Source organism: Oncorhynchus clarkii, chromosome 32 (genome assembly GCF_045791955.1).
Source record: "Oncorhynchus clarkii lewisi isolate Uvic-CL-2024 chromosome 32, UVic_Ocla_1.0, whole genome shotgun sequence".
In the NCBI taxonomy this organism is placed as follows: domain Eukaryota; kingdom Metazoa; phylum Chordata; class Actinopteri; order Salmoniformes; family Salmonidae; genus Oncorhynchus; species Oncorhynchus clarkii.
The window spans coordinates 30253516-30276622 of NC_092178.1; the positions used below are offsets into that span (position 1 = coordinate 30253516).

Sequence of the window (23107 nt, forward strand, 5' to 3'; positions counted from 1 at the left end):
AGCTGAAGATCAATCAGCTGATCAAATAAGGAACTAGGCACGTGATTCCTCCCCGAAAAAGAAAGATGGCGGCGGATATTATGTACACAATCCACTGTTATGTCTTATTTGTGCTTTTAACGCTTCGATGTTCTTCTAGTTTTATCGGCAATGGTGAGAACTACCGACGGAATGTGAGTTTGATAGTAAATTGTTTATATTTATGTTGTACAGTAATAAAGTTCTATAAAGGTAGCTAACTAGCTTCTCAGGGATAGCGTCAGCTGTAGCTAACTAACTTCTGTTTGGATCCAGTTTTCTGTATTTTGACCCGATATACTGGTAGATAGCACGTTAACATATTTTAGCTAGTTGGTGATTTCGAGCATTTTGGATATACACTTTGTGTTTGTATTTTGTAGCGCGAGCCATATTGGAATGATGATCAAAAATCAATTAAACTAGCTATCATAATTTATCCATCGTTTCACCCCAGCCATCCATGCATAACGTAGCGACAGATTACACAATCCCTTGTGGGTGTGATTTTTAAACCCGGGAAATAGTTAAATCTAAGTATGTGGGTGTTTTGTTGTTGTGATTGATAGCGGTGGGTAATTAAAACACAATCTGTTATGGCAGTCTAGGTCCAAATGGCTTCTTAATAGCTTCTACCCCCAGCCATAAATCTGCTGAACGCTCATCAAATGACTACCTGGACAATTTTTTTTTTTTTTTTACCATGCTGCTTCTCGCTGTTTATTCGTCACTTTACCCCTACCTACATGTACAGTACATATTACCTCGACTAACCTGTACCTGTTTATAACCTCGTTTCATTATTTTATTGTTATTCTTTTTTTAAACTTTATTTTATTTAGTAAATAAAAACAGCATTTTTGGTTAAGGGCTTATAAGTAAGCATTTCATGGTAAGGTTTACCCCTTTTGTATTTGGCGCATGTGACGAATAACATTTGATTTAAAGAGCCATAACGGTACCCAAGAGCTCTCTACTGAAGATGCTGAGATAGCTAGGTCAAATAGTGCTGAAACATATCTAAACCCTACTCTGTGCTGGCAATCCCTCCATATGAATAAAATATTATTGATTCCACATGTATGGATTAAGTGTTGATTATGAACTGTCTCATTAGACTTCCTTGCATAGATCAGTACTCAGTAGGAATCTGACCATGTCAGAACCAGTCACCAGACAATATTTGAGGGTTGTTGGCCTGAGGAGGATGCTGTGCAAATCTGTTAATGATGTATGAATCACCTCTGCTTACAATTTCAGTTTGCTAGTAAGAATCTCATTCTGTGTCACTATGGGAAAATTATAAAATGTACCGTCTCTGTGTGACTTACCTCTTCCCAGTTATCCCTGGAGCTTAACCCTGGTCTAAACTCCTCGCTGACGCCGCTACCCCCTGGTGTTGGCTTGCTCCATGTGCGGGCGCTGGGCAAGAACAACACACTGCACTACCTCCTCTGCAGCCAGGGGGCGCCAGCATTACTTCTGGTGCACACAAACTCCACTTCATCCAAAGTGAAGGTAGACTGGCCTGCCTTCTTGGTACAAAATACCACAGGCAGCCTGAAATTGACTCCGGAGAGCAGTGTTCTGTACAGCAACGCACTCGTCTTTACCAGGGTGAGTCATAAGTTGATTGTCATCCTGTTCATAAGTGTCTGTTGAGGTGATATTCTAAGTGGCTGATACAGGTATCTCATCCAAATGCATAAACTATAAAGATGAGCAAGATGCTAGGTTTTGATCCATAATCCAGGTTATTGAATATTCCACGTCCAAAATTCATGCTCTAGACATTTCTTGTAGATCTTAAATGTTTGGATGGTTGTTATCAATATGCTAATAGCTCTAACAAACACCTGGCTATTAACAAGGGGTTAATTTCAGACTGGGCAAAGCCATAGGTAACTCACTAAACCAACTCATCATTTGTCTCTCGTCAGCTGTGGGAGTACGACGATGTCAACGACACAGCCGTCCCCGAGCACCTACCCCCCTCCAGCTTCTTCCAGCCCTATGAGCTGCAGAACTTCACCTGGGATGACCTGAACAAGACACTTGACCCCATGGCCCACACAGCCCTGCTCTGTGGAAGAGGCGCCAGCGAGAGCTTCAGCAACGGTTCGCTCTGTCTGAAGGTAGGTGGAACTGCATCATCTAAAGCCTGTGTGATGAAATTAGACATTGCCTATCTTCACTAGATTCAGACCTATGCCTGGATCCACTCAACAGATAAAGTGGGACATGGACTCATCTCTACATTAGACCACTTTAAAGGTCTGAAAATGTCCGGCAAACTTTGATTTTATCACTTAAACTTGGTTACTGAAGTGAGTATTAATAATCAGTGCGATATGATTTATTTTATTACATGTTAGCCAGCCTGTATTCAACTACTATCTTCCTATCCTAGTTCTCAGCCTTTGATGTTGAGGGGCGGGACCAAGGCTGGCCCAGCCTCCTCCACAACGCAAACTCCTCCCAGCTGAGGGTGGTGCTGGACGGTGTGGTCCCGAGGTCCAATCGCTCCCGCTTCTCTCTAGAGCTACAGGTTGTGGGCGGCACCCAGGCCATGAGCAGAGTGGACGTGCTCCAGTCAATAGATGATGAATACACACCCTCCATATTCAAGGTGATGTCTCTGTGTGTTATAGACATGTAGTTGTACCAAAGATTTGTATAACTTAACTAAGATAGACCACAGCCTGTCGTTTCCAACTGGGAACAAATGTGGATAAAATAAGCAATGAGATGGGCAGAGCCAAGCACGAGCTAGCGAGATCGTATTGGCCCGTTCAAGTATACATCTGCATATTTCCGTTAGGGAACGCCTACTCTGTAAAGTGCGCATGTGCAATAACTCAATTTACCTTTGTACTCCTTCTAAACAAGGCAATTTTTAAAGACTTTAGCAAAGGGTAAAGTCTATAACAGATTATAGCTTTGGGAACAGAAAAATCCATCCTCTCACTGCCATATTTGGTAGTGAGTGGAAACACCAAGCGGATGCTTCATATTTATACATCCGGTGAAATATCTGTCTCATTGTTCCATCTGTGGTTATACTGGAGTAAATGTTACTGAATAAGAGTATTTAGATGTTTATATTTCAACACATTTTTTGTGGTTGATAATTTATGGTTGATTTACTGTTCTTTACCTTCGTCTCTCTGTAGACTGTCACTGAAGCTTTCAGATGCTACAGTGTCCTTGTCTTTCCTCTCTTTTAGGTATCTCAGTGGGTGTCCTCTCCAGTCAATTCCACCTCTCCTGTTCTTGGCTACGCCCAATGGAAGCCCGTGGCCTACCGCAGGCCATCGCCTCTCTTTGAGGACGCCACTCCCTGCCGCCACTCAACCCCTGTCCCCGTAGCCCAGCTTCCTCCCTCCGGCCTAGTGCGGGCGTATTTTGGAGGGGAGCGCCAGACCACCGGGCTCAACATGACCTTCAGTATCACTGGAGACCCATTCTACAACACCACCAACTACCTCAGCTGGTAGGTAGCAGTTTACATCCTGTTGGTTCATCCTAGCTATAATAGGTTGCATTTTAGCAACTTTAACTGAATTATACACTAAATTTCAGTTTATAGCCCCTCCATTAACCAACTATCAAGCAGCTGAGGTTGATATCTCACACCATCACCAACTACCTGAAATGATAATGAAATTGTCAGCACTGATAATATTCTTCCTCCTCTTGCTTTTCGTACTTCAGGACTGTGTTGGTGGGGCTGGGCTCTCCTCCTGTGGACTCGTTCTCTCCCCTGGTTCTGGTCATCATGGCGGTGGGGCTGGGCACTCCCATGCTGATCATCCTGCTTGGCGGGGTATGTGTGTGTGTCCGCAAGAACAGGCCCCAACCACAGGTCTATGAGCCAATCAACTGAGGCCAAGCCAGGATATGTGTACTTTTAAGTCCTGCTTTAACCAGTTTCTTGCCAATGAGCAGACACCTCTGGGCCCATTTTTTTCCAAAAGTTATCTGGATTTAGCCTATCGGATAGGATTAAATGCATAGAAATAGAATGGATGAATAATTTACTTGAATGGGGACAACTGTTCTATTACTTATATTTCTATGCATTTAATCTTATCTGATAGGCGAAAAACAGACAACTTTTGAAAAACTGGGCCCTGGTGTCCGGCAGGTGTCACTCATTTATAAAAAAATAAAAATGAGGTACATGACTGTCTAATATGGCCACCCATTGTTGGCACAACGGGCCAATAAGGCTTTGACAGAAACACATTTTTAACCACTTGCATAATTTAGGAATGGGCTGAATCATCTTGTGGAAGAGAAAGCCCATGAATGAGTTGATTTAGTTGTGCTTGGAAATGCCAAAGGCTCCCATCTCAAACCTAACATTCCATGTGAGAACATATTTATCCAGAAAATTGTGAAAAGGCTAGTTACTTTAGTTAAGGATGTTTTTTCATTGTAAAACTCAAACGGCGTACACTGTCCCTCCAGTTCTGTGTAAAACAGTATATTATCTTATTGTTGCTCAACAAACATTAGTACATGATGACATGTTACACTGAAGTGGTCCATGTTTGGCACTGCCTATCTAGATATACTGACCTGACATGGGTCCTAACTAATAATGGACTCAAGCATATATCTGATGACAGAAGAAGAGCTACAGTAGGGGCTTTTTTTCTTGTCTTCGTAACACTGATCTGAGGTCAGTTTGTACTGTAATGGTTTAGGAATTGGTCAAACTAAAATAATCCAAGATCTGCACCTGAAGGAGACTCATACCTGGAGCAGTGAAAGGAAAATAAATCTCAAGAGAAGAAGCTTAAAGGAACAAGATTTGTTGCATTCTTTCCCAACCCCTTGGATGTTAGTTATTGGTTGGGGTAAGGGGAAGCCTAGTTAGGGTCCATGTGCTACACCCAAAGTGAACTGAAATGTGATGTTTGATTTAATGTCAATGAAGTTAGAAATCGGTATGGGATTACAAAATATTTGATATTGTAATTAATGTTACTACTTTTAAGGCCGTGTTGATTATAGTTCTCCTTTGGAATTAATTTAAAACAAGCTTCAAAGTCATATTCAGTTTGTAATCACAGTACAAGAGAATAAATGGCCTTGATTATTTACCTGTATTTGTCTATTAGGCAACAATGTGTTATCTTAATTTTTGGACTAAATGCTAAATTTAATGCAAAAACACCAGTACCTGAAATATTATTATGCAAGCATCTAATACACAGGTCACATTCATTTGTATTTTGAGGAAATGCTCCCTTTCAATAGTAATGTAATGGTCTGTCCATAATTGTCTTTTTCTTAAAGAAATATACTGGCAAGTTATTTCCTGCTCTCATTTATTTTTCTTTTAAAACAATGGTACACAATGTCATAAGATGTTTAAAAAAGGACATGTAAATAACTGGTTTCTTGGCCACATTAAATACACAAAGTTTAAGATGTGTTTTTTAAAACTTTTCATCACTACTAGAGGGTGAAAAGACACCATTCATATTAGAATGTACATCATTGTATTACAAAAATCCATATCAATACAAATATATATATTTTACATATCTAATCTCATTATTCAACTACATTTAAACTAAGGTGCAGGGGATGCCAGCTCTTGGGGTGCATTTTTCCATTGCAGGCAAGCATTAAATGACAACTAAGAAAAAGTGCAGTCAGCTAACGAATCTCATGTGAGGCAGTCGATGTATAGTTAGTTACATGCTTGTTAAATCCCATGACCTGGCCAATCACATGAGGATGCTGTAAGATAACATTAATGTCCAATCAAATTATGTCCAGCAGTGAAAGATCCCGGGACAGAAACTACAACTGACATTGCTGCCATCAGACCATACCAAGACAGCCATCTTAGTTGAAAGTAGTGTTCCTGGATACATTCAACTACCCCGGTCACCTAAGTAGGTTAGAGCAGTGTCCTTTCACAGTGTCCTCGACCATGTCTCCATCTGCCAGTATGTTAAGCTCCTCCAGGTCTAGCGGATCGATCTGAAGGGGGTTATGCAGGGTGAAGTTGTCTGCATCAAATCCCAGCATGGGCAGAACACCAGATAAATCCTCATAGGCTGCTTTGTCTGTTAAGTGGGAAACAAAGACAAAGTGGAAAAAGAGCGAAAGAGTGAGGCTGGGATTCAATCCGATTGCGGGTTATAGGCATTGTGACTTAAAGTCAACGCTCCCGTTCACAGATATCCCATTCCCAGTAAACGCTGCATATGACAGCTCAATCAGAAATAGCTTTTAACAGCCGCCATCGGATTGAATCCTTGCCCTTTTTAAAAATATATATAGACAAGATAAGCTTTAAAAAGGTTACAATTGCGGTGCAACATATGTTTTTTTCAATTACCAGGTCTTAACATTTCAGGGATGATTTACTTAGGGTGTATTTTCATCCAGACAGTAAGTCCATTAGTTGGTATTGAATAACCAACAAATGGACATGCAATTGTCTGGATGAAACGACAGCGACCTGTGTAAGTCAAAAATAAGGTAATACTTCCCCAAAAACAATATCTCTAACTGCTGCAAGCAATTAAAGTGCAAGAGGGGGGAGAGAGTGGGCCCTACCTGTCATAAAGTCTGCACTGGTTTGGTTCTGGCAGTGGAGGGACATCTGAGGACCCTGGTTCCCACAGTAAACCCCTCCATCTTTCCCCTCCACAGCCTGAGGCCCAGAATCTCCCCAGAGAGGCTCCTTACTGAGCTGTCCCAGCTGGGCAGAGGTGTGGACAACCAGACAAGATTAGAGAATTAGATTGAAACTATGCACAGTGAGTGAATCAACAGGTCAAATGGAGTTGTCCTTTTTAATACTGTTAGATTATTTACAGTTTTAGGTCTTAGACTACCTGCTGGGAGAGTGCCTGAGTCTGGCGTGGTGTGAGATGTAGGCCCATGTAGGACTCCTGCTGTAAATGGTTCAGTATGAAAGTGTCCTGAGAGAGCAGAAAATAAGTACCATTAATAGGGCTGCACAATTGATCGAATTCCCATCGAAATATGGACATGTGCAACATCCATATCGCATTACAATATTTTGAAACGCATCTCAGTCGCGTGTAATGTCCTTTTAATAGTTTACTCGGTTTTTCTTTCTCCTTACGGCTGCTTCACACACACAAGAAAACCACCCCGTCACTCAAGCAGCACAGTTCCTCTTCTCTCTTAGATTCCTTATACAGATGTAGGATCTTCATTTGAGACCGTTTGCTACAGCAGGAAAATAATCCAGTTCACCCAAGTGTTGATCTATATCGCATGTCAAATCGCAGTATTTGACTGATTTATTTTTTAATCGTTATTCGATTTTTTTGCAGCCCTACATTACCATATCTTTCTGACAGACCAAACATAAAATGGCCTCTTATTGATCCTAAACATAGCCTAAACTGTACACACTGACACTATCCAATCTAAACTCAAACTAGTGAAAATAGACATACACAATATGCAAATATTCTCACATTGTAGAGGCCTGGATGGTTGTCCATTAAGGAGTTAATCTGTGAGAAGATTTTGGTCGACTCAATCTGGTCCTTCTGACTTTGCACCTTCTGATGTGCCCAGCTCCTTCCCTGGGCTTGGGTCTGATGCTTACGAGTCATCGTTGGTACTTTATGTGGGTTTGTCATGTTCTGCCCATTCAAGTCAAGGCTCTGAGCTGGCGGGTATGCACACTGGAGATTCCACTGATGTTGCTCATGCTGTTGTTGCTGGTAGCCATTTGTCTGCTGCTGCTGTTGGTAGAGTTGAACCTGCTGGAGCTGATGTTGCTGCAGTAGCAGCTCATCTTGTCGACATGCTCGGTTTTGCTGAGGTTGTCTTTGGTACGCTTGTTGTTGATCATGTTGCTGATGTGAGTACTGCTGGTGTGGGTGTTGCTGGTATTGTTGCCTTTGCTTCTCTAGCTGGTGCTGTGGAAGGTTTTGGTACACTTGTTTCTGTTGTTTTTGCTGTTGTCTTTGATGCTGTTCCTCTTGTGATTGATGTAGGTGTTGTTGCTGTGGGTTCTCACAATGGTTTGACCCTCTTTGATATTGCTGTTTTGTGTCCAGGTCCTGACTTTCTGTCTGGACATGCTGGATCTGGCATTGATTTAGTTGATTTGGGTGCTGGTACTGTTGTCGATGGTGATATTGCAGTTGTTGGAGGTTGTGTGTTTGTGGGAGCTGTAGCTGTGGGTGTTGTTGGTCTTGTTGTTGTTGATGCCTGGATTTCTCTTGGTGTGGTGGTGTTTTTTTCGGTTCCTGGCTGGGTTGCTGCTGCCCCTCTGTCAGAGAATGCTGCTGAGCTGCTGGAGTACCTTCGTGTTGAGGTTGGCAGTGAGGATACCCTGGTGGCCTTGACTCCTGTGGTAATTGGTTGGTGTTCAGGAGAACTCCCTTGGAATTGAAATAAGAGCAATACATCAAACAATGTCTTAATATGGAGTTCTATGAAACCATCTTATTAACAAAAACAACATCACTTCAATTCCAGTTTGTTTGATATACCTGAGTTATAGAAGATAACTTTGGAGACCCAACAGGTGAAAACTGTTTAGATTGGAGCCAGCGAGACTCTCCACCAGTGGGAACGACCAGTGGGCTGAGGGGAGTCCGCCTTCTTAACGAAGGCACCTGCGTCTGGATAATTGGACGTGGGGAGCAGGATAGGGAAGAGGAGGAGCAAGAGCGAGATCCGCCAATCCCACTGCTGAAGCTACAGTGGCTAGTTGCGGATTGCAGGGATAGGCCGCTTAGGGAAGAGCTGCTGAGGAAGGACTGGAGGGATTGGTTGCTAGGGGATGACTGCAGAGAAGAGTTGCTGAGTGACAAGTTCAAGGAGGTGGAGTTTAGAGAGCTGGAAAGGGAGTGGCTGCGCAGAGAGGCTTGAATATTGGGGTTGCTGTGGGAGGACTGGAGCAATGGGTTACTGTACGAGCCTTGGAGAGACAACGACAAACCTGAGAACACAAGGAAAGAAATGGACACCATCACCATATGAACTTACCTAAACCGACACCAACATACACTAAGAACTTAGCACACAGACAAACGCACCTGGCATGGGAAATTCATCATCTCTGGCTTCAAGATGAACGGGAGTTCCAGGTAGGTGGCCAGTGCTGCAGGCAGTGGGTTTGTGTGAGTCCCCACCTACTGGCTGTGGGGAAGGGAGGTGCAGGCTGGAGAGATCGGGCAAGGAGCCACTTGCATTGAGAGCGGAAGGGGCATTGAGAGCCCTGAACTGCTGATCTGGCGAGGACAGGATGCTGGAGAAACCGCAAGAGAGAAGGATAGGAGAAAGGGAGGTGGTTCAGTCAGGGCACAGGGTTTGCCTTTCTTTTAGACAATATTCATTTGGAAAAGCAGAACATACTTTATACCAGGGACTTTATGCGATTTGACTCCAGTGGGAAGTGCAGGAAGCTAAGATGAGACAAACAATTAGCAAGGATACATCAATGAGAAAAATAGTCGTCCATCCGCTAGAGCACATTGTGCAATACTGAACCCATTCGTATAGGAAATATTAAGCATTGTGGATAGTTACATTGGCAAGAAATAATACCTTTTTGATATTCCTTAATGGTTTTTCCTCTTCAAGGACATTCTCCTCAATTGGAGGCACTGGATATGGAAAACCTGAGGTGACGGAGAGGAAACCATCAGGTGCAAAAATCTAATAGATTAATACATGATATAGGAAAGAAAACTCACTTTCAAGAGGCATTTGCAAGAATTACCTAAGGAATAATACTGAAACACAATACAATGACTAAAACAATACAACTGGCATTGTGGACTTACCATTGTGCCTGTTCTGTGAGATTAAAGGCTGCTGGTCCCCTGCGTGGGTGTTCCTCACACTGGTGTGCAGGGCCGAGTCGGAGTTAGTTCTGGGGAGGAGAGCACACATTTCAGAGGGGAAAGCAAGAGTGTAGAAGAACAGTAGAGAAACACGATGGGTACATTGCTCACCTATTAAGTGCTGTTAAGGGAGGGTGCATCAAGTGGCTTTTGTCCACTGGAGAGCTGATAGACCAGTTCCTTTTTGGGTGACAGAATCAGTCAAAATATGTATTAGGATGGTTATTATTAAGTTTACAAAATGTATCATTTTGGATTGCGCCGACCCTTACCTTCTCAAACTGGGTTCAAGTTGTGGAGTCGGGTGAACTGAGCGGTAGGGAGAGTTGTCAATCTGTGAGGGAGTGTTAAGGCTATACAGAGTGCCCTTGGAAAACCTAGGCATAGGCCGACTGTTGGCAAACAATGGTACACAAAGTTGACGGGGCATTTCTTCTACAGTATGTACATGATTAATCCCCTCTATCTGCTACTTAAGTGGATCAACAGTTAAAGGGCTCCCGAGTGGCGCAGCGGTCTAAGGCACTGCATCACTACAGTCCCTGTGTCGAATCCAGGCTGAATCACATCCGGCCGTGATTGAAAGTCCCATAGGGCGGCGCACAATTGGCCCAGCGTCGCAGGGGTAAGCAGTCATTGTAAATAAGAATTTGTTCTTAACTGACCTGCCTAGTTAAATAAAGGTTTAATTTTAAAAAGTGAACATTTAAAAAAAAGGTCCAATGCAGCCATTTTTACCTCAATATCAAATCATTTCTGGGTAACATACCTTACTAAGATTAATTGAAAACAAAATGGTCAGAAAGTAACAAAAATAGCTTCTTGGCAAACAGACATTCCTCAAGCAAGAATTCTAATAGGACTGTCTAGGAATGGTTTGAGTGGCAGAGAGGTTTGGAACACTCTTTCTTATTGGTTAATTAAGTAATTTACTGCTTGGTGATGTCACCAGGCAGCCAAAACTCCATCCCACTAAAACTGCCTGAAATTTCAGCATGTCTTTTCAAACTCTTACACTAACGTCATTATTTATTTATTTCACTGTATAATTTCAATTTATAAATTCAGCAAAAAAAGAAACGTCCCTTTTTCAGGACCCTGTCTTTCAAAGATAATTCGTAAAAATCCAAATAACTTCACAGATCTTCATTGTAAAGGGTTTAAACACAGTTTCCCATGCTTATTCAATGAACCATAAACAATTAATGAACATGCACCTGTGAAACGGTCATTAAGACACTAACAGCTTACAGACGGTAGGCAATTAAGGTCACAGGTATGAAAACTTAGGACACTAAAGAGGCCTTTCTACTGACTCTGAAAAACACCAAAAGAAAGATGCCCAGGGTCCCTGCTCATGTGCGTGAACGTACCTTCAGCATGCTGGAAGGAGGCATGAGGACTGCAGATGTGGCCAGGGCAATAAATTGCAATGTCCGTACTGTGAGACGCCAAAGACAGCACTACAGGGAGACAGGACGAACAGCTGATCGTCCTCGCAGTGCAGACCACATGTAACAACACCTGCACAGGATCGGTACATCCAAACATCACACCTGCGGGACAGGTACAGGATGGCAACAACAACTGCCCGAGTTAGACCAGGAATGCACAATCCCTCCATCAGTGCTCAAACTGTCCGCAATAGGCTGAGAGAGGCTGGACTGAGGGCTTGTAGGCCTGTTGTAAGGCAGGTCCTCAACAGACATCACCGGCAACAATGCCGTCTATGGGCACAAACCCACTGTCGTTGGACCAGACAGGACTGGCAAAAAGTGCTCTTCACTGACGAGTCTCGGTTTTGTCTCACCAGGGGCGATTGTTGGATTCGTGTTTATCGTCGAAGGAATGAGCATTACACCGAGGTCTGTACTCTGGAGCGGGATCGATTTGGAGGTGGAGGGTCCGTCATGGTCTGGGGCAGTGTGTCACAGCATTATCGGACTGAGCTTGTCGTCATTGCAGGCAATCTCAACGCTGTACGTTACAGGGAAGACATCTTCCTCCCTCATGTGGTACCCTTCATGCTGGCTCACCCTGACATGACCCTCCAGCATGACAATGCCACCAGCCATACTGCTCGTTCTGTGTGTGATTTATTGCAAGACAGGAATGACAGTGTTCTGCCATGGCCAGCGAAGAGCCCGGATCACAATCCCATTGAGCACATCTGGGACCTGTTGGATCGGAGGGTGAGGGCTAGGTCCATTCCCCCCAGAGATGTCCGGGAACTTGCAGGTGCCTTGGTGGAAGAGTGGGGTAACATCTCACAGCGAGAACTGTCAAATCTGGTGCAGTCCATGAGGAGATGCACTGCAGTACTTAATGCAGCTGCTGGCCACACCAGATACTGACCGTTACTCTTGATTTTGACACCCACTTTGTTCAGGGACACATTATTCAATTTCTGTTAGTCACATGTCTGTGGAACTTGTTCAGTTTATGTCTCAGTTGTTACATCTTGTTATGTTCATACAAATATTTACACATGTTAAATTAGCTGAAAATAAACGCAATTGACAGTGAGAGGACATATAAACTCAGCAAAAAATGAAACGTCCTCTCACTGTCAACTGTGTTTATTAAAAATACAAATATTTAATACATTTTAGAATAAGGCTGTATTTGTATTTATTATGGATCCCCATTAGCTGCTGCCAAAGCAACAGCTACTCTTCCTGGGATCCAGCAAAATTAAGGCAGTTTATACCATTTTAAAACATTACAACACATTCACAGATTTCACAACACACTGTGATCCTTCAGGCCCCTACTCCACCACTACCACATATCTACAACCATGTGTATGTTATCGTGTGTGTGTGCGCCAATGTTTGTGTTGCTTCACAGTCCCCGCTGTTGCATAAGGTGTTTTTTTTTTTAAATCTAATTTTACTGCTTGCGTCAGTTACTTGATGTGGAATAGAGTCCCATGTTGTCATGGCTCTATGTAGTATTGTGTGCCTCCCATAGTCTGTTCTGGACTGTGAGGACTGTGAAGAGACCTCTTGTGGCATGTGGGGTATGCATGGGTGTCCGAGCTGTGTACCAGTAGTTTAGACAGACAGCTCGGTGCATTCAACATGCACCTCTCATAAATAAAAGTAGTGATGAAGTCAATCTCTCCTCCACTTTCAGCCAGGAGAGATTGACATGCATATTATTAATATTTGCTCTCTGTGTCCATCCAGCCCTGTTCTAAGCCAATTGCATTTTTCCAAAGTCCTTCTTTGTGGCACCTGACCACACGACTGAACAGTAGTCCAGGTGCGACAAAACTAGGGCCTGTAGGACCTGCCTTGCTGATAGTGTTGATAAGAAGGCAGAGCATCGCTTTATTATAGACAGACTTCTCCCCATCTTAGCTACTACTGCATCAATATGTTTTGACCATGACAGTTTACAATCTAATGTTACTCCAAGCATATTAGTCATCAAAACTTGCTCAATTTCTATTATTTATTACAAGGATTAGTTAAGGTTTAGGGTTTAGAGTTTTGTTCCAAATACAATGCTTTTAGTTTAAAAAATATTTAGGGCTAACTTATTCCTTGCCACCCACTCTGAAACTAACTGCAGCTCTATGTTGAGTGTTGCAGTCATTTCAGTCGCTGTAGTAGCTGGCGTGTGTAGTGTTGAGTCATCTGCATACATAGAAACTCTGGCTTTACTCAAAGTCAGTGGCATGTCGTTAGTACAATTGAAAAAAGCAAGGGGCCTAAACAGTTACCCTGGGGAATTCCTGATTCTAACTGGATTATATTTGATAGGCTTCCATTAAAGAACACCCTCTATGTTCTGTTAGACAAGTAACTCTTTATCCACATTATAGCAGGGGGTGTAAAGCCATAACACATACATTTTTCCAGCAGCAGACTATGATCAATAATGTCAAAAGCTGTATTGAATTCTAACAAGACAGCCCCCACAATCATTTTATCATCAATTTCTCTCAGCCAATCATCAGTCAGTGTAAGTGATATGCTTGTTGAGTTTCCTTCCCTATAAGCATGCTGAAATTCTGTTGTCAATTTGTTTACTGTAAAATAGCATTGTATCTGATCAAACACCATTTTTTCTAGAAGTGTACTAAGGGTTGGTAACAGGCTGATTGGTCGGCTATTTGAGTCAGTAAAGGGGGCTTTACTATTCTATTCTTGGGTAGTGGAATTGCTTTATCTTCCCTCCAGGCCTGGGGGCACATGGTCTCTAGTAGGCTTAAATTGAAGATGTGGCAAATATGAGTGTCAATAACGTAACAAAATGTGGAAAAAGTGAAGGGGTCTGAATACTTACCGAATGCAGTATACGGGGAAATCACTTTTTTGACTGCACTGGGCCTTTAACCTTAGACAGTAGTGTGGCATTTGACCCTGCACGCTTTTACCAACAATAGTTGTTTGGTCATCTTGCCATACAGACAATAGGAAGTAGGCTACTGTAGATGTAAAGCAATAGTTCAACACATTATTGCAATGTTGTGGTGAACTATTGCTTTACATCCACTGTTATGGTCATCCTCCATGCACGTCAGATATCTGGGGAGCATGGAGGAAAACCATTTTTGTGTGCTTACTATACTACAGTTGCAAATGGCTAACTTCAGCATTTACCATTAGAAACCCTTTCCCTAAAAGCATCTGTTTCTGCTTTAGCCCCCCCCATGTATTAACTGTAAGGCATGGGAGCCACGAAGCAATACAGACGTTACACTAGCAGTGACCTCACTTCACTTTAAGGGACCCACCACTGGCTGCCCTTTGACTGACCATAAAGGATACATGTTTCCTGTTTGGCCTGACCGGAAAACTGAGCCGCCTCTCTCCTTGTGCCCACTCTGCCATTGGGTGAAGTTTTGTGGGGCAGCCATTGTCTGGACTACAGGGGAGCTGACCCTAACAGAGTCAGACAGATCAACAATTCATTTGACTTTCAGTAGCCTGCATCATATAACCATTTCTATAGCCTGTATGTAATTAGGCTTATAAATATAGTTTTAAGTAGTAGGTAATGTAGTTATAAGTAAAATGTAAGTAATAAATCTAACCTGTACATCTGAAATGCTTCTCCCAATCTGGTTGACATTGGGAAGGGAGCCTCCATAATAGGTGCCCAGGCTTCTGGCCTGCCGCGCTCTCTGGACCTGAATCTGAGACCCAGAAAGAGTGGGGGGATAAAGAAGGAGTGAATAAAGACGACAACTACTTTAATTTAGTTGATTATCAGAAGAACATTTTTTTGCATTTACAGTCAGTTCTATAATAGTCTCACTTGTATAATGGAATTACTGGGGAATGTAAAACTCAGACAAAGTATATTCCGTATATAGTGACACTATAAGAGTGAGTTAAGGCGACTGTCGGCTCGATCTCGGAAAGAATACCCTCTGACTGCCAACCCTTGGCATGAACATGGGAATCAGATACTGCAGGAGAAAGACCCTTGCATACTTTAAAAGCCCATGTGCAATAAACCATGAGTATAGCTGGGTACCATCTCCTACAGCCACTGTATTTTAAGGAAAGTGTTGCATGGTGGTTCGATAACATGACTTGAGAGCCTTTGAATTCGGGTGTTAATGATATGAAAAGTGTGGGCTATGTAAGAGGTCAAAGAGCTACCATAGTGCCATGAGGTCTTGGCTCCTCAGTTTCAAGCCAGAGCATGGGGCTGCACCTCATTTCACGTGACACCAGAGACTTAATCAATAGGATACTGCATTGTGTTCACAACATTGAAGATTGAGATGCAATGTAGCCGAGCTATAAGAAGGACGGTGCGCTCTATAATGCAGAATAGGGAAACTCGAACTTGTGCACTTTACACATAAAGGTATGTCTATCATGTTTCAAACATATTTATTACACCCCTGTAGGGTTGACCCCATTTAGTCAACTGGTCGATTGTTTGGTCGATAGGCTGTTGGTCGATTGAGACTTCTTTAGTCGAGGAGTAACAACAACAAGAATTATTATAATTGCATGGTGTACAAGACACCTGTTTGATTTGCGCCTGTCTGAGTGGACTAATCCATTGTGGAGGCCATGGGGATGGCACAGTCCATCAATAAGACATGCTACTGTAATTCTATATGGTTATACAAGAACAATGGTGCAACACTAATACAAATATTAGTTTAGAACAAATGCCCTTTCTCTCACGTTGCATAGTGGTCACTGTCTGCAGTTCTGAAACATCAGTGTGCTGTTTTCCTCAACCATGTTGCTATGTGCATAATAACCAGCATATTGGTGTTGAGAACACAATCGAGCTGTAGGCCAAAGAGCACATCCTGTTAAGTCTTAATACCATAACTTACTTAGGCCTAATACAATAACTATTTTTTGCCCCCCCGTCAGGGACAGCCCTACAACCCTGGCAAAAAGCTGGAGTCAAATACACAGAAGGCAATTAGATTCCAAAATGATAAAGTATCATATTTGTCACTATTTAATACACTCACTGCACTGTGAGGTTGTAGTACTCCAACTGTATAGTGGGACACGACACTCACATAAAAATAGAATAGTATTTATATTTCCTATGGGCACAATAACAAATCAGGGCAACCCCTAGCCTAATAGACACCCCCATAAATAGCAACGTGGGGGCATATCCCATAAGTGTTAACATATTCACATTACCAGTGGTGGAAAAACTACCCAATTGTCATACTTGAATAAAAGTAAAGATACCTTAATAGAAAATGACTCAAGTAAAAGTGAAATTCTCCCAGTAAAATACTACTTGAGTAAAAATCTAAAAGTATTTGGTTTTAAATATACTTAAGTATCAAAAGTAAAAGTACAAGTAGAAATAATTTCTAATTCCTTATATTAAGCAAACCATACCTCATTTTTATTTATTTTACCTTTATTTAACTAGGCAGGTCAGTTAAGAACAAATTCTTATTTACAATGACGGCCTAGGATCAGTGGGTTAACTGCCTGTTCAGGGGCAGAACGACAGATTTGGACTAGTAACCTTCTGGTTACTAGTCCAACACTAACCACTAGGCTACCCTGCCGCCTCATCGTGTTCTTGCATTTTTTGTTTGTTTACAGATAGCCAAGGGCACTCTCCTATACTTACACATAATTTACACACGAAGCATGTATTTAGTGAAGGCAGCAGGGATGACCAGGATGTTCTCTTTTTAAGTGTGGGAATTAGACAATTTTTCTGTCCTGCTAAGCATTCAAAATGTAACAACTACTTTTGGGTGTCAGGGAAAATGTATGGAGTAAAAAGTACATCATTTTCTTTAGGAACGTAGTGAAGTAAAAGTTGTAAAAAATATAAATAATAATGTAAAGTACAGATACCCCAAAAAACGACTTAAGTAGTACTTGCAAGTATGTCTACTTAAGTACTTTACACCACTGCACATTACGCAGGCTACCCAAAGAGTGCAATTTGTAATTCTAGCCTTGCAGATTGTGGGCAGCCTGCACTCCATGCATCTGTATGGCAAATCAACAGGTGTGATAAGCATAAATGGTGTATAAATCAATATAACGCACATATTATGTTTAAAGGTTATATTACAGTAAGAGTGTTTTGAAGTTTAATCCAAAGTGTCGATATAATTTAACAGATTTGTCAACCGGCGTATTTGCAGTGAAAGTCTCTATAGTGCAAAATTAAACGCGATGCTTGATATGGCCTGGAATTGATTGCGCCTCTGAAAAGTGAAAACAAAGTGCTCTGACTGTCGGGTGGTCAACATCACTGACGTTTGAATATTTTTGACAGCTTTATGGCGTCTCCTGTTTTATCAACACGAAGTTCGTAGGCCTGTCCTCTTGACTCACCCTGGTGGAAGTGATGTCCATCATAACCTCCTGGAAGGCTGCGGTGTCCTCAGCTTGTCGCTGGGTGAGGAGTGCTATCTTCTCGCTAAACTTTCGCGGATTGCAGGACCCATTACTAGATCCTGACCTCTGGCCAGCCCCGCAGCACCCATTTCCTGTGCCTGCAAGAAACATAACTGACCACAACTAGTGTACAGTTAACTAGACACAAGCCCCCGGAGAGAACAAGTTGCAACCCGTGACGGACCACTTTATGCACGTCGTTTCGAAAGGCATTGTGGGATGAGTTGTTCTTTAATCGAAGAGGGACAAGTGTAAATAACAAAATTAAACTACAAGCCCATGCTTCATTTTTTTCATCACAGACAAAAACAACTTGGTGAATGTGGGATGTGTAGTTTTGGGTCCCATTACATTGGAACGAATTTGTAATTACATTTTTTTGACAAATTGTTCTTTACAATGACGGCCTACACCTGCCAAATCTGGACGACAGCCAATTGTGCGCCACCCTATGAAACTCCCAATCACGGTGATTCAGCCTGGAATCGAACCAGGGTCTGTAGCGATGCCTCTAGCACTGAGATGCATTGCCTTTGACTGCTGTGCCACTTGGGAGCCCATTTTTATAGTGCATGTTTGCAGTTTCTCACAGATTGACATTTCTAAAACAAATGAACTATGGCTAATGTATTAAAGGTTTATATACCAGTCAAAAGTTTGGACACACCTACTCATTCAAGGGTTTTTCTTTATTTGTACTATTTTTTACATTGTAGAATAATAGTAAATACATCAAAACTAACACATTCGGAATCATGTAGTAACCAAAAAAGTATTAAATCAAAAATACACTGCTCAAAAAAATAAAGGGAACACTAAAATAACACATCCTAGATCTGAATGAATGAAACATTCTTATTAAATACTTTTTTCTTTACATAGTTGAATGTGCTGACAACAAAATCACACAAAAATTATCAATGGAAATCATATTGATCAACCCATGGAGGTCTGGATTTGGCGTCACACTCAAAATTAAAGTGGAAAACCACACTACAGGCTGATCCAACTTTGATGTAATGTCCTTAAAACATGTCAAAATGAGGCTCAGTAGTGTGTGTGCCTCCACGTGCCTGTATGACCTCCCTACAATGCCTGGGCATGCTCCTGATGAGGTGGCGGATGGTCTCCTGAGGGATCTCCTCCCAGACCTGGACTAAAGCATCCGCCAACTCCTGGACAGTCTGTGGTGCAACGTGGCGTTGGTGAATGGAGCAAGACATGATGTCCCAGATGTGCTCAATTGGATTCAGGTCTGGGGAACGGGCGGGCCAGTCCATAGCATCAATGCCTTCCTCTTGCAGGAACTGCTGACACACTCCAGCCACATGAGGTCTAGCATTGTCTTGCACTAGGAGGAACCCAGGGCCAACCGCACCAGCATATGGTCTCACAAGGGGTCTGAGGATCTCATCTCGGTACCTAATGGCAGTCAGGCTACCTCTGGCGAGCACATGGAGGGCTGTGCTGCCCCCCAAAGAAATGCCACCCCACACCATGACTGACCCACCGCCAAACCGGTCATGCTGGAGGATGTTGCAGGCAGCAGAATGTTCTCCACGGCGTCTCCAGACTGTCACATATGCTCAGTGTGAACCTGCTTTCATCTGTGAAGAGCACTGGGCGCCAGTGGCGAATTTGCCAATCTTGGTGTTCTCTGGCAAATGCCAAACATTCTGCACGGTGTTGGGCTGTAAGCACAACCCCCACCTGTGGACGTCGGGCCCTCATACCACCCTCATGGAGTCTGTTTCTGACCGTTTGAGCAGACACATGCACATTTGTGGCCTGCTGGAGGTCATTTTGCAGGGCTCTGGCAGTGCTCCTCCTGCTCCTCCTTGCACAAAGGCGGAGGTAGCGGTCCTGCTGCTGGGTTGTTGCCCTCCTACGGCCTCCTCCACGTCTCCTGGTAGCGCCTCCATGCTCTGAACACTACGATGACAGACACAGCAAACCTTCTTGCCACAGCTCGCATTGATGTGCCATCCTGGATGAGCTACCTGAGCCACTTGTGTGGGTTGTAGACTCCGTCTCATGCTACCACTAGAGTGAAAGCACCGCCAGCATTCAAAAGTGACCAAAACATCAGCCAGGAAGCATAGGAACTGAGAAGTGGTCTGTGGTCACCACCTGCAGAACCACTCCTTTATTGGGGGTGTCTTGCTAATTGCCTATAATTTCCACCTGTTGTCTATTCCATTTGCACAACAGCATGTGAAATTGATTGTCAATCAGTGTTGCTTCCTAAGTGGACAGTTTGATTTCACAGAAGTGTGATTGACTTGGAGTTACATTGTGTTGTTTAAGTGTTCCCTTTATTTTTTTGAGCAGTGTATATTTTAGATTTAGATTCTTCAAAGTAGCCACCCTTTGCCTTGATGACAGCTTTGCACACTCTTGCCATTATCTCAACCAGCTTCATGAGGTAATCACCTGGAATGCATTTCAATAAACAGGTGTGCCTTGTTAAAAGTTAATTTGTGGAATTTCTTTCCTTCTTTAATACATTTGAGACAATCAGTTGTGTTGTAAAAAGGTAGGGGTGGTATACAGAAGATAGCCTTATTTGGTAAAAGACCAAGTTCATATTATGGCAAGAACAGCTCAAATAAGCAACGAGAAATGACAGTCCATCATTACTTTAAGATATGAAGGTCAGTCAATCTGGAAAATGTCAAGAACTTGAAAGTTTCTTTGAGTGCAGTTGCAAAAACCATCAAGTGCTATGATGAAACTGGCTCTCACGAAGACTGCCACAGAAAAGTAATACCCAGTTAGCTCTGCTGCAGAGGATAAATTCATTAGAGTTACCAGCCTCAGATTGCAGACCAAATAAATGCTTCACAGAGTTCAAGTAACAGACACATCTCAACATCAACTGTTCAGAGGAAACTATGTGAATCAGACCTTCATGGTCAAATTGCTGTAAAGAAATCAATACTGAAGGACACCAAAAATACAAAGAGACAAGCTTGGGTCAAGAAACACGAGCAATGGACATTAGACTGTTGGAAATCTGTCCTTTGGTCTGCAGTCCAAATTTCAGATTTTTGGTTCCAACCACTGTGTCTTTGTGAGACGCAAAGTAGTTGAACGGATGATCTCTGTATGTGTGGTTCCCACCATGAAGCATGGAGGAGGAGGTGTGATGGTGTGGGGGTGCTTTGCTGGTTACACTGTTGGTGATTTATTTAGAATTCAAGGCACACTTAATCATGATGGCTACCACAAGCATTCTGCAGCAATATGCCATCCCATCTGGTTTGCGCTTAGTGGTACTCTCATTTGTTTTTCAATAATAACATGACCCAACACACCTCCAGGCTGTGTAAGGGCTATTTGACCAAGATGAGTGATGGAGTGCTGCATCAGATGACCTGGCCTCCACAATCACCTGACCTCAACCCAATTGAGATGGTTTGTGATGAATTGGACAGCAGAGTGATGGAAAAGCAGCCAACAAGTGCTCAGCATATGTGGGAACTCCTTCAAGACTGTTGGAAAAGCATTCCAGGTGAAGCTCGTTGAGAGAATGCCAAGAGTGTGCAAAGCTGTCATCAAGGCAAAGCGTGGCTACTTTGAAAAATCTAAAATCTATTTTGATATGTTTAACACTTTTTTGGTTACTATACGGTTCCATATGTGTTATTTCATAGTTTTGTAGTCTTCACTTTTATTCTACAATGTAGAAAATTCTACAAATAAAGAAAAACCCAATGAGTAGGCGTGTCCAAACTTTTGACTGGTACTGTATAAACCTCACCATAGAACAAATCAAATAAAATCTAATTGTATTTGCCACATGCGCCGAGTACAACAGGTAGACTTTACCGTGAAATGCTCACTTACAAGCCCTTATTAACCAACAATTCAGTTTTAAGAAAATAGAGTCAAGAAATGATTTACTACATAAACTAACGGGAGAGACTGGGGGAGGAAAGGACTCCTGTATAGTTGGAGACAGTACCAGAGGTAACAAGAGAGAGTTAAGTTTTTGATCCACACAGGATACAGCAAGACCCGGCGCCCAGAAGACAGTACCCGGAGAGGGTCTCTTGGGGGAGACCTATTATTTTCTTTTGGGTTATTATTTTAATAAACACCTTTGAAACTGAGCTAATCCTACTCTGTCCGTGTCTGATCTGTGTAAATATTTTGACCCAATCCCCTGGTGTGCCACAGCTTAAACTAATAACACAAATTATAAAAAATGATTGTCTATATTGAATAAATCATTTAAACTTTCACAGTGTAGGTTGGGAAAAGTATGTGAACCCCTAGGCTAATGACTTCTCAAAAGCTAATTGGAGTCAGGAGTCAGCTAACCTGGAGTCCAATCAATGAGATGAGATTGGAGATGTTGGTTAGAACTGCCTTGCCCTATAAGAAATACTCACAAAATGTGAGCTTGCTATTCACAAGAAGCATTGCCTGATGTGAACCATGCTTTGAACAAAAGAGATCTCACAAGAATTAAGATGAAGAATTAAAGCTGGAAAGGGTTACAAAAAGCATAAAGCTGGAAAGGGTTACAAAAGTATCTCTAAAAGCCTTGATGTTCATCAGTCCATGGTAAGACAAATGGTCTATAAATAGAGAAAGTTCAGCACTGTTGCTACTCTCCCTAGGAGTGGCCGTCCTGCAAAGATGACTGCAAGAGCACAGCACAGAATGCTCAATGAGGTTAAGAAGAATCCTACAGTGTCAGATAAAAATGTACAGAAATCTCTGGAACATGCTAACATCTCTGTTGACAAGTCTACGATACGCAAAACACTAAACAATAATGGTGTTCATGGGAAGACACCACGGAAGAAGCCACTGCTGAAAAAAAAAAAAGGCACAGCACACCAACATCAAAACCTCATCCCAACTGTAAAGTATGGTGGAGGGAGCATCATGGTTTGGGGCTACCTCATTGCCTGGACAGCTTGCTATCATCGACTGAAAAATGAATTCCCAAGTTTATCAAGACATTTTGCATGACAATGTTAGGCTAACTGTCTGCAAATTGAAGCTCAACAGAAGTTGGGTGATGTAACAGGACAACGACCCAAAACACAGAAGTAAATCAACAACGGAATGGCTTCAACAGAAGAAAATACACCTTCTGGAGTGGCCCAGTCAGAGTCCTGACCTCAACCCGATTGAGATGCTGTGGCATGACCTCAAGAGAGCAGTTCACACCAGACATCTCAAGAATATTACTGAACTGAAACAGGTTTGTAAAGAGGAATGGTCCAAAATTCCTCCTGACTGTTGTGCAGGTCTGATCCGCAACTACAGAAAACATTTGGTTGAGGTTATTGCTGCCAAAGGAGGGTCAACCAGTTATTAAATCCA

The 23107-nt window shown here is 42.5% G+C and overlaps 2 protein-coding genes across 2 annotated transcripts; one reads left to right on the forward strand and one right to left on the reverse strand.

Moving 5' to 3' along the window:
- The first annotated feature begins 41 nt into the window (after positions 1 to 41).
- On the forward strand, positions 42 to 5339 carry LOC139392300 (glycosylated lysosomal membrane protein). The gene is made up of 6 exons (XM_071140194.1): positions 42 to 173; positions 1360 to 1635; positions 1959 to 2153; positions 2429 to 2647; positions 3246 to 3511; positions 3733 to 5339. The coding sequence occupies exons 1-6, from the start codon at positions 66 to 68 to the stop codon at positions 3902 to 3904; spliced, it is 1236 nt and encodes a 411-aa protein (XP_070996295.1). The 5' UTR covers positions 42 to 65; the 3' UTR covers positions 3905 to 5339.
- On the reverse strand, positions 5314 to 17968 carry LOC139392295 (CREB regulated transcription coactivator 2). The gene is made up of 14 exons (XM_071140180.1): positions 17702 to 17968; positions 14935 to 15036; positions 14669 to 14782; positions 10160 to 10221; positions 9999 to 10067; positions 9828 to 9916; positions 9589 to 9662; positions 9397 to 9446; positions 9078 to 9289; positions 8529 to 8980; positions 7500 to 8417; positions 6885 to 6971; positions 6604 to 6748; positions 5314 to 6107 (listed from the first exon to the last, which is right to left on the reverse strand). Exons 1-14 carry the CDS (start codon positions 17873 to 17875, stop codon positions 5926 to 5928), a joined length of 2730 nt encoding a protein of 909 aa, XP_070996281.1. The 5' UTR covers positions 17876 to 17968; the 3' UTR covers positions 5314 to 5925.
- Positions 17969 to 23107: the final 5139 nt, after the last annotated feature.